Source organism: Stegodyphus dumicola, chromosome 5 (genome assembly GCF_044657685.1).
Source record: "Stegodyphus dumicola isolate Sdum_Otavi_A_Nest chromosome 5, ASM4465768v1".
In the NCBI taxonomy this organism is placed as follows: domain Eukaryota; kingdom Metazoa; phylum Arthropoda; class Arachnida; order Araneae; family Eresidae; genus Stegodyphus; species Stegodyphus dumicola.
Window position 1 is genome coordinate 174,671,860 of NC_140772.1, and position 18,941 is coordinate 174,690,800.

Consider the following 18,941-nt stretch of genomic DNA (forward strand, 5'->3'; position numbering starts at 1 on the left):
TGCGTTTGCATAGTGAATTATGAAGTACTGAAAGGTAGTAAAGAAGGTGAATGAAAGAATTAATTTGAACAAATAAGGTAAGGCTATCATTAAAAGAAAAAACTGTTCAAAAGATGTATGTTAGAATTAAAACTAAGATGTTAAAATTTAAAAACATGTAACAGAGTAAAACCAAAGAATACTGACTGGTAATTCCCATCTGGAAAACAGTAATTTGAGTACGATATTGAAAAAGTTGGTTTTAAGAATTTCTTTATGCATGTGATGCAAAACAATTGCTAGTTTATCATGATTGCTGACATAGATGCAATTAGTGCAGGAAAAATAGTAAAATTAGTATAGTTAGTGTCTCTAAAACATGAAAAAATAATAGTGTGAGCAGTGTAAATTCATTTGAAGTACTGAAATATGACATAGACTAAATATCAGAAAATGTAAGAAATATTTTGGTATGTGTGGATGAAACATTGAACGTGGTTGTAAAATTAGAAATGAAAATTATCAACACACTTAAAGGTAATCGGGATTTAAAACTAAACATGATGTTAGAAACTTTGAAGACCATAAAACTATATGAGAAAGAAATACATTTAGATATAAATGGTATTAAACTGTAAAGTTGTGAATGGAAATTTCTGAGTAAAACCTGTAGATGAGCTATTATGATCGAGGAATAAAACAAGTATTATAAAAATTGTAAGGAAATATTTGAATATGGAGTAAATGAAAACAATCCATATCTTTAAAATGAATAAAAAGAGATAAAATGTTGGAATTACGAGTGATGAGACAGAAATAAAAACATTATAATAAATAAGTTAAACTACAATTAAGAAATATAAACACAGAAGGGAAATCATGAACGTAAGAAAAGCAATTAACAGTTATAGACATAAGTTTTTTAAAAAAATATTCGGTAATGTAAAGAAGATATTGTTAAACACGTGAAAGAAATTAGAAATTCTGTAGAAAATTTAGTAAAAGAACTAAGATCACGAAAAATAAATGTTTCTTTTTAAATACAATTTCATAGTCGTAAGTTAAAGTGTGTATAGAATACTAGAATGGTTTAAAAAAAAGTAAATGAAGTTAAAATTCAGAATATATTGAACATTATAACGTTAAAAAAAGTGTGAAATTGCATCTAAAATTAAGTAATGTAACAAATAAACAGCATGTGCGAGAACGTTTGTGAAATATAACATATAAGTTAAAAATCAGGGTATGCTGAAATTTATGAAAGGTATGAAAAAAAAAATAGTATGTGGAAATTAAATAAAATATTACAAATTAGAAACGTTAAGTATTAAAAAAATATGACAGTAAATGAATATGTTATTATGAAAACAGAAAACCTGAGAAATAAGTTAAAGTTTCATGGAAAACTAGAAAGAATAAAAGTATCAGAATAAAATTGAGTAATAAAAAAAAATTATCTTGTAGTTACATTTTCATAACATGATGAACTATCATTAAATGAAAGTCTTTTTTATATTTCTTTCTTTTACATTGTTTTCAGAGTCGCGCATTGAATAATTTTAACACCAGACTTAAAAAATATATTTCTAAAACATATCATTCACTTTTTCGTCAAGAGAGGGCAGCATCGCCATTTCATCAAAATTAAGATGCAGAAAATATTTCCTGTTGCCAATTTAAAAAACTAACTTTAAATGAAAAGCAGGAGGTCTACAACTCAATCAGCAATCTACCAACACCTCAACTCCACTCGTGACCACGCCTCCTAGTGTGATGACGTTGCCTTTGGCCCCGCCCTCTGTGTGATGTCATTGACCACGCCCACACCGCACACCGCGTGCAGCAGAACCCCCATTTTTTATCTACTTGTATCTTAGAACGCGGTTAAGTTAGTTACGATTTTAGAGCCTCGTAGGTAGTGATCTCGTTATTTATTCATCCTGTCATTTATTTTTAGTTTCACATTTCTGTTTTGTTAAACCGCCGGGTCGGCGTAGTTTGTGAGCGTCAAGTGAACGCAGCTGTTATTTCTAAAGTGGAAAAAAAGGGACTTAAACCCTTCTTACGAGTTTGTGTAATTTACAGTTCATATTAGTCACTACTACTACTGCTGACAAGTTGGGGCCTCGCAACACTATATTGGCGCCCGAACATCTTACGAACTTAGATGGCCGATAACTGGATGGAAGCTCCTGTACAACTCCAACAGCAAGAAATGGCGAACCAGTTAGAAGGATTTGGATACCTGGTCCAAACGATGAGAGCATCTATCAAGCCAAACGTCAATTTCGACGGAAAAAAACTCGGTGGCGATATTTTTAGAAAGCCTCGAAAATCACTTCCAGTTATTATACCCTGTGCCTGAAAGACAAAAAGTTGCCATTGCCACGTCTGCACTAAGAGGACAGGCCTCACTATGGTGGAAGAGTATAGGGAAATTTTTATTAGGAGAATTCGGAGGCCAAACATAAGGAATATCTTAAGAAAGATATCGGCAAATTAAGACACAATAACACGGTGAACAAATACTAATTCAGAAGTCAAACAACAAAAATCAGCGTTGTATTTTCAAATTTTCACAGGACTAGTTTCGATGGTTTTACCGAACAACCATCATCAGCTGCAAAAGCGCAAATGAACAAGAGTTCCAAATTACACTTATGCCGAGATTATCAAGCATTCTGCTTGATGTGTTCCGGCTGTCATCAGATGTTTGCTCTTTGGGCGCTGAAAAGAGAATAAGTTCGAAGTGTGAGTCCAGAAGGGCAGGAGCTAATGGCGAAGGGGCGTGACCAGTTGTCACGTGGGCTGCAAGCTAACTTATCATTGGTTGCGAGTCTCCTGAGGAATACCTCGCTAAAATTGCAATTAAATACAATAAAAGTAGAAATTGTAAAATTAATTACATAAATCAGTCTTCTAAATTATTTACATATGCCTATTAGTCCAAGTTCATCAGGAGATAAACACAACGCACGGGAAGAAGAGCCGTAAGTCACATGGGTAGTCACCCACCCAAGCTGAGGCTCAGACGCTTGCTGCTTGAGTTTGGTGTCACTGAAAGTAGATACTATCGTGATCATTATCTAATAGACACTAACTAAGTGGGAAAGTCTTGATTTTCCTTAATCAGATAAGCAGCATAAGGCCTCAGAAACCTATCTTCAGTAAGTATCTCGTAGTGAAACAAGTTCATAAGATTAAGACACAATAACACGCCGAATAAGTACTAATTCAGAAGTCAAACAACAGAAATCAGCGTTAATTTTCAAAATTTTCACAGGACTAGTTTCGATGGTTTTACCGAACCACCATCCGCAGCTGCAAAACCGCAAATATTTGCGGTTTTGTGTTCGTGTAAAACAAACGCCGTGTGATATGAGCCTAAGAGAGCCTTAAAATTTCGCGTCAAGGAACATGAGGCATATGTTATAAAGGAAGATATCGGCTTCTGTCGTCTTCTGTTGCCCAACATTGTTGGTTCGAAAATCACACTTTCAATTTTCTTGCTGCCAAAATTATTAAAAAAACATCTTCCATTGGAGGGCTGTATTTTATAGAGGCATTTCACATTCAAAAAAGCCTTTCTGTTCTACTTAACGATCCTAATTCCAATCTATCTTTGCCTTCGGCCTTTAAAGAAGTTATGCTTTAGTTCTGGTTTCATCAACACATGGCGCCACTAGCTTATTTTCTGTCCAGGCTTTCTTATCTTATCTGATCTGATCATTATATCCTATCTTGTTCATTTGCGCTTTTGCAGCTGACGATGGTGGTTCGGTAAAATCATCGAAACTAGTCCTGTGAAAATTTGAAAATATAACGCTGATTTTTGTTGTTTGAGTTCTGAATTAGTACCGGCAAATTAATTTAAAAATAGAAACCTAAACTAAATGAGAATTAATTAAGAAAGAAATGGATATTTAAACAATTGAAAATGAGAAACATAGTTTTAAAATTTTCGTTAAATCTAGGATACATAAATAAAAAGACTAACAATCGAATACAGTATGTAACTTACAGAACCAATAGACGGTACATTTGTGATAACGTCAGAGGTAATGTGAGCGCGTGCAATTATGACGTCACTTAATAACGTGATCTCTGACGTCATTTGCGATTTTTGAGCCTTTTTTAGTCTTCTTTTGCTACTTTTACTACTACTACTATAAATATATCATATTTATATTGATTTTAAAGAAGGTAAGCATCAATTTAGGTATTTAACGAATAATTTTGACCGTATTTATACATCATGTAGACTATATTTCCAGCTCTTTCATTTAACTGCGATTGCTGTCAATTTATTTCCAATATTTCAACATAAAATATGTTTTAAAATTCTGTACAAGCTTAGTCACTTATTCTTAATTTAATTCAGACAATTTTTTAATGTGTAATTAGAATAATTTAATAACGTATGTTACTGTAATTTACTACTTTTGATTTTAATCTTTTAGAAATTTGCTAAATCAAGTTTATTTTTGCGTGACTTTTCATCAGAGGCGCCAATAATAAATGTGTTTTGGCTTTTACTGCTAAAGTTTTTAATGAAAAACTTATTACTGATGTAAAAGAATGAAAAAATTATATTTGCCTTATGATATTGCGATAACTTAAAAGGCTTCTTACTATTTCTTAAGTTGCATAACTTGTTTTCATAACTTCTTGTCATCTTTGTGTTTTATTCGTCTATGTTATCAAATAAATGTAAAAGGTATGTTTCTAATTAAAAATTCTTCCTTTCATAGCAGTGTTATGTACCATGATGTGATATGTGTTGGCGTTTATTATACAGTTATGAACATTATTCATTATAGAGTTTTATATACTTATTAAATATATGTAATTTAAATCATTATGTATTATATAATTTTCGTTTTAGAATATATTACATTGTATTTTTTGAGTTGTTAATAGAACTAGGTACATTTTTTTTTTTTTTTCTTTTGCTTTAAAAAAGGTCTTTTGAATCACTTTTTTTTCAGTATGCACGTAAAACTTACTTGACCTATATTTTTTACATGCATGTGATTTATGTGAATGGAATGTTCGTTTAGGTTAGCTGTTTTCATAAAGGAATTAAAATAAAATGATACCCTTTGAAGAATTTTCATGGATAAAACTTTGAAACAATAGCGCTGAAAAGCCCAAGAGGGCACACTAAACCTGAACTGCAACCCTAAAGAACGATTACGAGGAGTCAGCCTGCACATCTGGCAGCTCTTTCATTGGTTATTTCGAAACCAATGCAACATCCGACCACGTGACGAACAGGCATCGCGCATCAAGTAACCTCTGGCAACCGCTACGAGTTCGACTGGTAGGGAAGTGTTTCAAATGAATATGAAAAATCACTCGTTTTCAAAAGTGATCGCTAATGCTGGATACAACGATCGCTGTTTGTGCAATCATCACTGTTTCAATTGAATGAGGCCTTTAGTTGAAAATTTTCTGGCAACACTGGATTGGTCTCAAATCCAAATATAGCATGTACTTCCGTGTAGTGAGTGGTTTATAATCTAAAAACCAAAGCCCAAAACTTTTTATAAAAATAATAATAAAATCGCGAACATTTCAAGTTATGAAAATCATATACTGATTTCTGTCCCACTATGGCACTGCAATACAGTGCATTGATTTTCATTCAGTTCAGGCATTTGGAATCACAGTCTGGGACACACTACGGATTACACTGCTTCGATTTTTATCAAGGACAGCCAAACTTAAATATTTTCTTATTTTAGAAACGTTAAAGTATAAGATTCAATATTTTTCACTATAGACTTTTTTCCCCCTCCCTATAATTTTATTTGAGAATGTAATATTGCATGATATTTTCATAAATGACAAATTCAACTCTGAGTTAAATTTAAAATCATATGATTCGGAAAAATGCAGAAATTACACTTCATTATTCAGAATAGATGACAATGAATGAATTATTGAGGAAGCGAAATGAAATTATAGAAAAGGAGAAAGAAAAGAAGACGAAACTTATTTTTCCTTTAGTTACGTTAACCAAATATCAACAATGGAGAACATCCACAGAATGTTTTGTGTTGAAAATATTACCTGATTAACGTACTATGCCAAGCAATTTCAGAAAGCGTAAATAAAAATAGGATGGCCGATCAATAGAATATTTCTCTATAAAAAAAAGTGAAATAAAAGGGCAAAAATTAATATTTTCTACGCAGTAGACAGTTGTCCTCCAGCACTATAGAAGGTAATGTAATAAACAATAAGATGTAAGGAATCCTATATGACCGCACAAAAACTCGTATTATCAAGTGTTAGTGATACGGTGTCTGTTATGGTCTATTGAAGAATTAACAGGAAAAGAGCTTTATCTATTACTTTTTTTTTTTTTTTGAAAATATCAGCCCCGACATCTTAACATACATTTAAATTAATAAATTATTGTGGGAAGAACACGTGAAAGGCCTCTATTTTTTAATTCAGAGAGAACTAGCCACAAAAAATACTCATAAAATTTGTAAACGAAAAGAATCTAGCTATACCTTTATGTAATACAAATCAACAGCAAATACAACAGAAAAATTTTGGAGAAACATTAGGTATTTTTTTGGAAGCAGGCAAGTTGAAAAATGAGCAATCGCCTTCTCCAGGAATCGAACCACGGACTTCTGGAATACCGACCCAGCATGCAGAACCACTACACCACGAAGGCACGCTAGGAAGGCTGAAGAAATACCTTATATACTCCCCCTTTTAAAGGGCGACTGGGGTTTTTAGGGGACCCAATCGCCAAATCCTGGGTGAGGAGAATCATCACCCAACACCCTTTTTAGTTCGGGCGCCAATGTAGAGATATTAGGCATTTTTTTGGAAGCAGGCAAGATGAAAAATGAGCAAGCGCCTTCGCCGGTAATCGAACCACGGACCTCTGGAATACTGGCCCAGCGTGCAGAACTACTGCACCACGAATGCACGCTAGGAAAACGGGACAAATACCTTATAATTTATTTGAAATTGTAGGCGATTTCACAAAGGTAAATAAAATAGACTGGGCCCATTGTGCTAGTGTGCTCACTGCCATTGCTTCAGTAAGAACTATTACTGTTAACTGAGAAGTATAGGGTGGTTATAATCACCCTATTTAGGCCTACGTAGAACCCATTTTGACCTATTTCGTTGAAACTTATTACATTGGCCATGTAGAAAAGAAATCTGTAATAAAAATAATAACTTCCAATTTCGATCACCACGAGAGAAGAGGATGTATAAAGAATGGAAAACACAATTTGATCACAGTAATTGTTCAATGTGCATTCCATTTGCATCAATCATATGTTCAAAGCGTGTTCAGCAGTAGCAAAGTGTTGCCCGATGAATTGTAACAACAAGACGTGCTATGCTTGCTTTCTCTTCAAGCACAGTCCATATGCTTTCCATAGACACAATCTTTGAGGAATTCCCATAGCTAGATCTCACTGGGATTCAAGTTCGGAGAACGAGGAGACCAGATAGTCGGAAAATTTCTCGAAATTACACGATTATCTCCAAAAAAGGCACGAAGTAATGTCTTCACTGGTCGGGCAATGTGAGGTGATGCACCATCTTTCATGAAGATAGTCATCTCTCGTTCTTGTAAGGCAGGGATGACTTGCTGCTGAAGAAGTTCGCAGAAAAGGGCACCCTTGACGGAACACCTTTGAAAGCCTTCAGGAGTGTTCTCAAAAAAAAAAAAAAAAAAAAAAAAAAAAAAAAAAAGACGAAGAATGAAATCAGAGGTAACATTACATCGTGCAATGATGTAATCAGAATGCACAGATCGTTCATGCAGAACATTAGGATTGGCAGTTCCTTATATGCGAAAGTTTTGAGTATTAGCTGCTCCAGCTGGGGTAAAATGCGACTGCCCGACCACGAAATGTTCAAAAGCCATGCTTTGCCAATGGCTATTTTAAAGAAAAAGAAGGATAGCCTAATGAGTCCGTTTGTCCGGGTCAATTCTTGCAGATCGTGGATCTTATATGAATATCACTTTAAAACTAATCACAGAACCCTTCATACAGTCGACCGAGGGAGAGCCAAATTATGTGACGCCGCTAGAGCTATTGTCGATGAATATAGAGGATCGAACGCTATTTTGACTACGGCAAAAGTGATTTCTCACACAGCTTCATTTGAAATCCGTTTCCATCCTCTTCTACGCAGCACAAACTCCCCAATCTCTTCAAATTTAATAATCATCTTTTACAAACTCTGCCTCGAAATTTAAGCTCTTTTCGTAGCCTTTCACGAGTCGATATTCTCGCAGCGTATATTAAAAATCACTACCTTTCTGATAAAACGAACATCGATATTTTCAGAACATAGTTGAAAAATTACTGCCATTCTAATAATACAATCTGATCAGTAGAGCTCGGTGTTTCTTCTCTAAAAGAATGGTGAAAAATGATTTTACGGCACTGACTACTGGCCTTTTAAAATACCCCAAATCTAACGATCTTTTTATATTGCATGAAAAGCGGTCGAAATTTGAACCACTAATTTTAATTGCAGATTTTTTTTTCTCTATGGTTCATGTAACGTATCTATACCAGAACAGGCTCTACGCAAACCTAAATAGGGTATCTTTAATTATAACTACCCTGTACTTATTCTCATCAAAAGTCCTGATACTATTTAGGTCACTACTTATTCATCTGATCGGAATGGCGGTAGACAGCTGGATGGCAAGGCTTTAAACCAAATCCCAAATCAAAACTTCCGAAATTTTGTATCAATTAACTTAATAAGCACGTAAGGTACAGGGAAAAAAATTGTAAATTCCTTGAACAGAAAGTCAACGAAATAGTGATTAAACAAGCAATAAATCAAATGGTGCTGTAAATACATAATATACAGATGATTACATAATACATGAATAATACAGAAAAGTGATACAGTGCATGGCATGAATGATACAGAAGAGATACAGAAGCATATTCTTCTCCGAGTTTGATTTAGTTTGGAAAACGTGTTGCGTAGTGGTTGAAAGTTCGATTTCATAAAGCAAGATCTTTCGGTAATATATATCATGATGTGAAGGCTGAATTTAGGACAATTTTATTTTACAACAGTACTCAATACTTTCTCAAGGATACATATTAATTTCTCATCAAGATAAGAATACGTAATTCAAGAATACTTAATTCAGAGTTTATTTTGACAAATATTTTTCGGAAAACCAGAACAGGCTTCATTGACTAAAAATTATTTCACACTTCAGTACAACAGAAGAAAAGGAGCTATTATTATTTGCATTATTGTTCATTAAAAGCCAAGTATATATCTATGACAATGCCAAAATTTCGGAAGAAACTAAAACAGGAATTTCCAAACTTCAATAATAAAGCATTTAACTACGAACTCCATTTGTAATTTAATACTTATGCCAGGTCAGACTCTCAGCTTCAGTTGTTACGTGAATATAACAGTACCAACACACGCTTCCGGAGAAATGGGAGGGGACTATCAAAAAAAGTTATTTTGGAATGATTCATTTCAATGCCAGGAAACATTAATGATTTACAGAGTATTATCACCCTCACATATGCATAAGATATTTACTGAAAAACTCTTTTGTCAAAATAACTGTTCTAGGACAGCATCACAGGAGTGTTAGTACGTTAAAGGGCTTAAAATAGACTTAGTACTAATCTTTCACAAAAAGAAAACGAAATACTCCTTTGACATTTCTTCTTTTTGTAGAGGACAGATTCCTTTTAACAGAGCAGAAAGGAAGTAGCTGCATACTCCACAGTGCACACTGTATACAAAAATCTTCAAACATATTTAAATAGTTACATGTCCAGTCTAGTGGTCGTTAGAATTACGAACACAACATAAGATTAAAATAATAATAACTGAAACATAGTTATACAGTTGTCCATAAAAGAATGTCCCAGTTTCAATAGTATACTATAACAATTTAATTTATACTATTTAGAACAAATCATATAGCAAATTTAACGGAAACTAATCTAGTTTTTCTTACAAATGTTCAGTATGAGCACCTTAAGTTATACGGCACACATCCAACCTATAGTCTAATTCTTCCCACACTTTGGTTAACTAGTCCAGAGTAATGGAAACAATAGCCTGATCAATTCTGTGTCTCAACTCTGGAAAATCATTCGGTAGTGACGGAACGTAGACACGTTCTTTTATAAAGATCCTGCCAAATAAAGTTTTTTTCATGGGTGAACCCTCTACTAATTGGGGAAACAGCCATTTGGGTCCGTACACTTGATGTAAGGACACAGTGTAGGAAACGTTTAATTTTGGGGAATCTTTTTGGTATTCAACAAATTCATGAGGTTGTTTTGACCCTCAGATACGGACATTACGGGCCTTTACCTTCTCATTCAGATGAACACTTGACTCATTACTGAAAATCACACGATCAAGAAAGTCATCTTCCCTCTCAAACAGTTCACTTGCAAAGTTAAAGCGTACACTATAGTACATTATCTTTAAAACATGTACCAACTGTAAGCGGTATGGTCTGATACGGTGCACATCATCCACAGACATTTTTTAGTTGTCCCGTACTTTTTCTCTTTACGAACACATTCGGTCGTTTCGGATTACCTATACCATCAGTGGATGTTTTTGCCACATAGAGAATCACGATTAATATTTAAACGAAAAGCATACTGAACTGAAATTACAGATTCATTCTTAGCAAACTGTAGAACACAAAACGCTTTACGCTCAGGAGTCGCCATTTTGCTTACGTGGCGCTACAAACGCGAAAACAACAAAACGTTACTCCAGCATACGCTTATATAAAACTGTTTGAGTTTCTCTTTAACTGTGACCTTGAACCAACACCCTACAATGCTTTGGGACACTGTCTTATGGACATACTATATTTACAGAACACACAGAAATTAGTATGTCGTATTACCAAAATTTGATTGTAAATAACTGCTGTTTATTATGGAATGATAAGAGAAAGAAAGAGACGTTGGATACGCATTTGGTATATGACGACGCATAACATAAAAGTTTATTCACTCTCTCGCATCAGTTTTCGCCACCTATTCGTTCATTCGGTTGTCCCAGACATAATTCGTCGATGAATAATCGGCATCATGGAAAACACCAGAAGCGAATTACCCATTCAACAAAATATGTACATTTTTAAAGCATCAAGTAAATGGGGCGCCACTCAGGGACCAGGAAAGTGGGCACCACAAATGTTTTAAGTGATTAAGGTTTTTAAGAGTTTTAATCCGCCCTGAACAGGATGTTCACTATTTAGAATTTTTCATCTGTTGGAAATTCTAAGAATTCTAATGAGTCTTTCATGAACAGAAAATCAACAAAGTGCAACTAAGATTACATTACAGGCCTAGCATCTCTTAAATGAGATTCTATACAGGCATTGATTGGGATTTGATAATTTTAGCATGTTGCTGACAACTTAGCACATTGAATAGTTTTTCAGAAGTAAAATTTAACTAGGAACACTTTATATTTTTATTTCCTAATACTATATTTCATTAGTTTTACAATATGATATCGCATTGCATTTCGATAAAATTGGAATTATGAATGATTTTATGAGATAATTAGGCGTAGAAAATAACATTGAGAACATATTTACTTTTTTAAAAATGACACTAAAGACACTATAGGAATACATAAATTTAAACTTACTTTTCTGACAATTATGAGAATTCCAGCACAAGCTAATGCTTTTTGCATCATTCCGAACTGTTTTTGGGCACAAATCATGATCAGGACAGGTATTGGGACATTCCTCCCACTTTTTGTTTCCTGAGATATAATGGCCTCCTTTTCCCTCTTTAGCTATGAGATCCCAATCGACTGTATCCACGTAACATAAGCCAGGATTTTTTTCAATTCGAACAGAACCTCGAAGAATGTCTGTCAATCGGCTAAGTCCAATCTCTTGGAGTTGGTACATCTCATTGACGACAAATGCATAGTTATGAAAAAGACTATTACCTCTGATAACAGCCAAATTTGGAAAGATCTTGCCGATCGAATTCATCCCAAATGCCCGGTATAGAAGCAAATAACCAGTGATTTCAACCAAGTCCGGAAATGAAAGCCCATCATAATCCTCTGTCCTTCCCTTGTCAATAAGAAGAATTTGGAGATATCCTTCGATGACAGTGCAGTTTTCAAGTTTCTGAAAATTACTCACATTGTTCCGTATATCCACATTTCTGCAAACTGTAACAAAATAAAAGAACATAATATAAAATCCTTTCAAGAAGAGAATAAAATCAAATGCAATCTTCTTACAAGGGCTATTTTTATGGTAAGGTCCATTTTAAAATAAAAAAACAAAATAAATAAAAAAATTAAACAGTTTATTTTGTGAATTTACATATAATTTTCTATTTTCCTACACAATTAACTTGTTCGTTTAAACTTTTACCGTAACGAGTCTTGCATACCTTCCTCAAAGAACTCTGCCACCTGTGATGATAGCTAGTGTAGTTATTCATGGTTGTTTTAACTTCTCAGTGAATGTTCGAACTGTTACTGAACAAGCTCACCCATTTTCGCATTTTAATCACTGCATCGTCACCATACATATATTTAGCGATAAACCTTCAAGTTTCCTGTTGTTAAGAACAATATGTTTAACCTTATTTTACAGTGGCAGGTAGTCTGATTTTCTAAAAACATTTAAATTTCGCACTACGAAACATATAGATAGACGTCGTGAATGTGATGCGAGATTCTTCGCAAAGAATGCCAAGAGCCAGCGCTCACTTCCGCGAAATTTCAAACAATATTCACAAATGGACCTTACTTAAAAATAATTTACTTAAATAATCTGTATAGAAATACTTAAACCGTACTAAAGACTTACAAAGAATTGCTGATATAAAAGTTTTTTACACCATTTTAAGATATACAGCAAGAAAAAGGCCTAAAAACACATATGTAATAAAACCACTGTAGTACGTGCGAATAAATTTCCCAAGGGGAATTTTTTCATACAGACTAAATACCGCTTGAAGCATAAACACTGGAAACATTACAGTTGTAGAGCCTATTAGGTTATTTGGAAGCAAGGGACTTGAAAAATGAGCAACGCCTTCGCCGGGAATTGAACCACGGACATCTGGAATACGCGCCAAGCGCGCAGACAACTACACCATGAAGGCACGCTAAGAAGGCGGGAGAAATAAATTTACTCCCCCTTTTAAAGAGCGACTGGGGATTAGGGGACCCAATCGCTAAATCCTTGTGGCGGAGAATCGTCACCCACCACCTTTTTTAGTTAGGGCGCCACTGTAGAGACATTTGGTATTTTTTGGAAGCAGGAGAGATGAAAAATGAGCAATGCCTTCGCCAGGAATCGAACCACGGACCTCTGGAATACGTGCCCAGCATGCAGACCACTACACAACGGAAGCACGCTAAGAAGGCGGGAGAAATATCTTATATACTCCCCCTTTTTAAAGGGAAACTGAGGTTTTAGGGTACCCAATCGTCAAATCTTGGGTGTGGAGAAACGTCATCCACCACCCTTTTAGTTCGGGCGCCACTGTAGAGACATTAGGAATTATTGGAAGCATGAAAGATGAAAAATGAGCAACGCCTTTGCCGGGAATCGAACCACGGACCTCTGGAATACGCGTCAAGCGTGCAGACCACCATACCACGAAAGCACGCTAAGACGGCGGGAGAAATATCTTATACAGTACGTACAGAATCATAAAGGGGATAGCATCCTTCTCATGATTCTGTAAGTACAGCACTATGGAATATCTGCACAAAATTTTAGGCTTTATATAAACAAGGTATATATTTTTATTTAGTACAGCTTTTTACATAAAGTTAAAAATATTCTCTTCTCTCGAAAACGAAGTCGAAATAACATAATAATTTAATGATTTTGCTCAAATAGACACGCATAATCAGTTTTCTCATATTTTCTATCTTTGACAAATCAAAAACTGTCAACTGCACTCAGTATTCTAGAAAGAAATGGCACCTGCTTGTCATTTAAAAATTAATCACATTAAATGAAACATAAAAAGACGTGCTGTATTCTTGCAATATAATCATAGAGCTATTGAAACGTAGGTAATCCACAAAATATACTGGTTATTCATAATACGAGTACACATATAGGGTGGGGGCACAAAATTAAAGCGAACAACATTCCATATTATAACAATATATGCTGGAGTATCAACTTATGCTGACCAAACATTCTCACGCAAACAGATCAAATCTAAAGGCTAGTAGATAAATGTCAAAAAAGATTATTACTACACTACTTGAAAATCTGTTTAATATTAAGTAGAAAGGACAGTTCTTAATATGGATGATCGAAAGTTCGGGCAACAAGACTAAAAAATTCCAGAAATTTCAAGGAAAATAATTTCAGTGGTTATCCGGTTACTGGGATATGTCACAGCACAGAAAAGATATCTGCTTACAGGGAGGGATGCTTTCGTGGAATATTTTCTAAAGGGAAATGGCTCGTACTTGCACACTGTTTCAATGAATGACACCCATGTAGCATTACAAGTTTGCGCGTCACCTGAAATTTCAATTACAATTTATATTGCTAGCTTGTAGAATTATTATTTGAAACTAATAAGTTATTTATAATTTCAGCCTTTACTATAACTTCTCTTTTCCGTTTTCTCATCAGAATGTAAATCAGTTATATAGTAGTTAAGCTCAGAATTTTGGATTGTGAGATACAGCGTGTTTCTGCCTCTCGAGGCTCCGTTCCTGCAGTTGTGCCATCTCAGAAAAATTTTTAATTATTTGGCTTTTCAATTTTTGCTACGAACATTTCAATTGTTACATCGATTAGAGTTTTAAGCCAACTTCGATTTAAATTTAAATGTTAGTCTTTGACTACTAGTCTACTTGAATTTGACTGTTACATTAGTTTCATCGACGAAAATGGCGAATGAATTTGATAGCACAAGAAGTGCATTTATGTTCAAGTTCTGTTTTAATAAAAATGTATGTTTAAACCTTCATAAGGTATTTCTCACTCCTTCTTGGCATGCCTTCATGGTGTGGTGGTCTGCACGCTGGGCGCGTATTCCAGAGGTCCGTGGTTCGATTCCCGGCAAAGGCGGTGCTAATTGTTCACATCTCCTGCTTCTCAAAAAATCCTAATGTCTCTGAAGTGGTTGGTGCCCGAACTAAAAGGGCGGCGGATGATGATTCTCCACACCCGGGAGTTGGCGACTGGGTCCCCTAAAAACCCCCATTCACCCTTTAAAAGGGGGAGTATATAAAGTATTTCTCCCGCCTTCTTGGCATGCGTTCGTGATGTGGTGGTATATACGCTGCACACGCATTTTAGAGGTCCGTGGTTCGATTCCCAGCGAAGGCGTTGCTCATTTTTCACTTTCTCTTGCTCCAAAAAAATACCTAATGTCTCTCTACACCTTTTCAAGATCTCTCTTGTTACATCACACACAGAGGTAATTCGCTCTACCTCTATTCTAGTTTATGCTTTGTTTGGATCTAGTTTATGCTCCCAAAGCAAGTAAAACTCTATAAGCTTTAAGACTTTTTGTTGATGTTAGACAGAGATGAGTTTTTCTCAAATAGAATGAATTTTTATTACTTTGCAACGTATTCTTACGGAAAATTTGGAGAAACGTTTAAACAGGTCTTCTCAAATGTTTGTGAGCCTAAGAAGACAACGATTTTCCACTAGGTAAACTGATTTCGAGAAAACGGAAGCGTTCATCATGAGAAAGAAGTGGAATCTCTTCAGAGTTCGGATAAAATAAATGAATGAAAGTCAGGAGTAAAATAGCTAGGAACGACAAAATGGAAGTCAGGAGTAAAATGTTGCAGTCACCAAAAAAGAATGTGAGAAAACTGAAACAACGATAAAAGTTATATGGGAGTGCATAAAAGGCACTGAAAAAGCTGAACATTCATCTTAATTGTGTTCGTGTTGTTCAAAAAAAACTGAAAGCGATTGAGCAGCTCAAGCAGTTGTGCGTCATTGTTTATTTACACCAATGGAACAGAAAAACTATATTCTTTGTTTTTTACGAATGCAGCTTCGTTTCATATAAGCAGTTATGTCAAAAGCCAAACCACACGAAGACGAAACAGAAAATTCGCATGCGTTTCAAGACAGACCTCTACATTCTTCCAGACAGCGGGTCTTTTATTTTTATTTATTTTTATTTTCCTTTTTTTCCCCAAGAACACGCATTAAATAACATAACCCAGTAGTTTATTACATACAGAAGGACAAGCGCTTCTGTTGGTTTCAGAAGGATTAAGCAACTTGACATAAGTCTGATGAGACAATGTCGTTTTTCACAATATTTTGCTGATCATCTCTTTTTGAAAGGTTGGTTTGGTTTATTTAATTACGGGAATGCATTCAATGGCTATCTGCCTAAGGGGATGAATCCCTTCGTGGAGGGCTTTCTAAGGGAAACTGGCTCATATGCACGTTACACATAGAAAAACACCTTGAAAACGCCTATGAAACCAGTCCGTTCACAGAACCGAACAACCAGTGTTCAGCGACTTTACCGCTTGGCTACTAGTGGGTCTCTTCTGAAAGGATCCTGGTCCCCACGGTCCACTGACCTCTTTAGGCGATTTCGCCTAAAATCCGCATTTATGCGAGCAATTCATAAACTCAAAGAAAAAACTGAAATTAAATTTAAAAAAAAACTGAACTGAAAGCTTTCAGATTTTGTATTACAGCCAAAGGGGCGTTTTTTAACGTTTTGCTTGTTACTTTTACTTGTTAAATATCAAGTTCTTCGCACTTAAACCATAAAATTCAATTCAACAGCAATGTCACAAATTATTTAAAAAAGCATATCTTTAGAATTTTCGATACACAGTCTCATGGCTTGGAGATAATTTTTTCTACCCCCCCCCGTACAGTGTTACCATTGTTCACTTTGAAATCGATGAGTTTGTTAATAAAAAATTCTTTTTGACAAAATATAAAATAGATAATACAACAAATTCCAAATTGGGCCTTCCAGATGCCCATATCTGGGAGGAGACATATGTTATTCCAAATATGATAGCTCTAGGTACCGCTGTTTTATTACAATGACAGAAACATACATTTATGCAGATTCTTTATTATTTAATTCCTTTAAATATAATGCAGGGCTCTAATATTTGTTGGCAACAATTTGAAAACGTAACGGACATTTATAGTGAACCGACACAAAATGCCAAAGCGAAATTAATAGTCCTTCTGGTCAAATTGCCCCTTTGGGCTAAAAAAAAAAGAAGGGGGAAGTTTGTACATCGATAGAGATAGTTTTAAATTTGATAAATCGCGTTCGTACATGTATTGAAGGAAAGAAACTCACATTCGAAATTGTTTCTAAGTAGAATCCCTCTTTTAATTTAATTAAAGTCTGTTGTTTAATTCATTTTAGTTTTTTCTAATAAAATTCTTTTATACAATGTGCGCGACTTTTTTCAGTTTTCCTAACAAGGCGGCATTAGTAAAATTTAAATACGCATCACAAAATTTTATGTTCTCCTTTAACAAATTTTTGGTATTTAGAAGAAAACTCTGTTCTACAGCAAAATCTTCGCAATGAAACAATCAGGTATTATTTAAAACTTAGAGATCAAATATGGCTGTACAAATGCTGAATCACTTATTATTTATTCTTTTGGAAGAAATTTTCTAAAATTTTAAATGGCAAATGCTTATGCAAAAGAAATATCACTAAAGAAAGATGTATATATATATATATATATATTTGCTATACGCTAAGTAAGTTCCTTTACACCTAACTATTATAATTAGGTATAAAAGAACCATATCAAAATAATAAATAAAAATGTCCAAAGGGACGTTTTGAACCAATGTGGGCATCTAGAAGACCGAAGTTTGAATTTCGAATTTGTTATATGAGGTGTTTCATATTTTGTAAAACGTTAACGAATTTTCGATTGACAAACTCAACTATTTCAAAGCAAGCAATTGCCACATTGTACGAAAAACAAAATTATTTCCAGCGCGCGAGACTATCTGTCGTAAATTTGAAAGATAAGCTATTTTTGAACATTTTGTGATTTTTCTGCTGAATCGATTTTTATGCGGCGTAAGCGCCAAGAACGAGATATTTAATGTATAAAATAAACACGAAAAACGCTTAGAGCAAAAAGACAAAAAAAAAAAAAAAAAAAAAAAAAGTTCTGTACAATCCATCTTAGTAAGAAAACTGATCATAGATACGATAAATTAAGAAAATACTGAATAAAACAGAAAAATTTTATGCCAATACTTAACGCTGCATCGGGAATTCTAAACGTATACTGGCATGCTGCTTTTAAAATATTTGTAATTTTGCTGTTAAATTATATATGGCCTAAGTGCGAAGCAAAATAAAGCTAAAAAGAAAAAAAAAAGGGGAGGTTAGTAAGAGTGATTGTAACAACAGATTAGCAGATTTTGAGCTCAGCGGCAGCACACAAAACCTTTACTTCCTTATACGAAATAAGGGAAGTACTATTGTAATCGCGAAAAATTTCGAGTATCATATTTCAAAGAATATATCCATTGTGACCGCTCTCGAATCCATCTGAACAATGCTTTTACGTGGCATCTGTATGTTTTCTCCCCAAGGTATTAAAAAATGAATTCAGAAGAGTTTTTTTTCGGGGGGGGGGCACCCGTCCTTTTGTACGTATATATGTATCTCGCATAACTTAAAAATGAGTAGCCTCAGAATGTTAAAATTTTGTACGTGGGACTGCTATGAAATGCAGTTGTGCGCCTCCCTTTTCGGTTGCAATCGGCAGTATACATACATAGATCATGTTTCATAGATCACGGAGAAAACTTGGAGGGGTGGTGAAGCGTACTAAAACATGCATTTTTTGTATAGGAATGTAGGGTCTTAAGTGACGGGTTAAGGCAGGAACGAAAAAAAAAAAAAAAAAAAACGAGAGGAAAATGTGTTTAT

The 18,941-nt window shown here is 34.6% G+C and overlaps 1 protein-coding gene and 1 long non-coding RNA gene across 3 annotated transcripts in view; one reads left to right on the forward strand and one right to left on the reverse strand.

Moving 5' to 3' along the window:
* LOC118191077 (insulin-like peptide receptor) overlaps positions 1-18,941 on the reverse strand; it is a 586,597-nt gene that overhangs the window by 202,249 nt on the left and 365,407 nt on the right. For both annotated transcript variants that reach the window (XM_085817406.1, XM_085817405.1), the window contains exon 3: positions 11,659-12,201. In XM_085817406.1, the coding sequence (XP_085673532.1) occupies positions 11,659-12,201 (543 nt within the window). The remainder of the gene's footprint in view (positions 1-11,658; positions 12,202-18,941) is intronic.
* Positions 1-18,941, forward strand: part of LOC146997344 (uncharacterized) — a 116,876-nt gene that overhangs the window by 45,977 nt on the left and 51,958 nt on the right. The gene's annotated exons all lie outside the window — the stretch shown is intronic.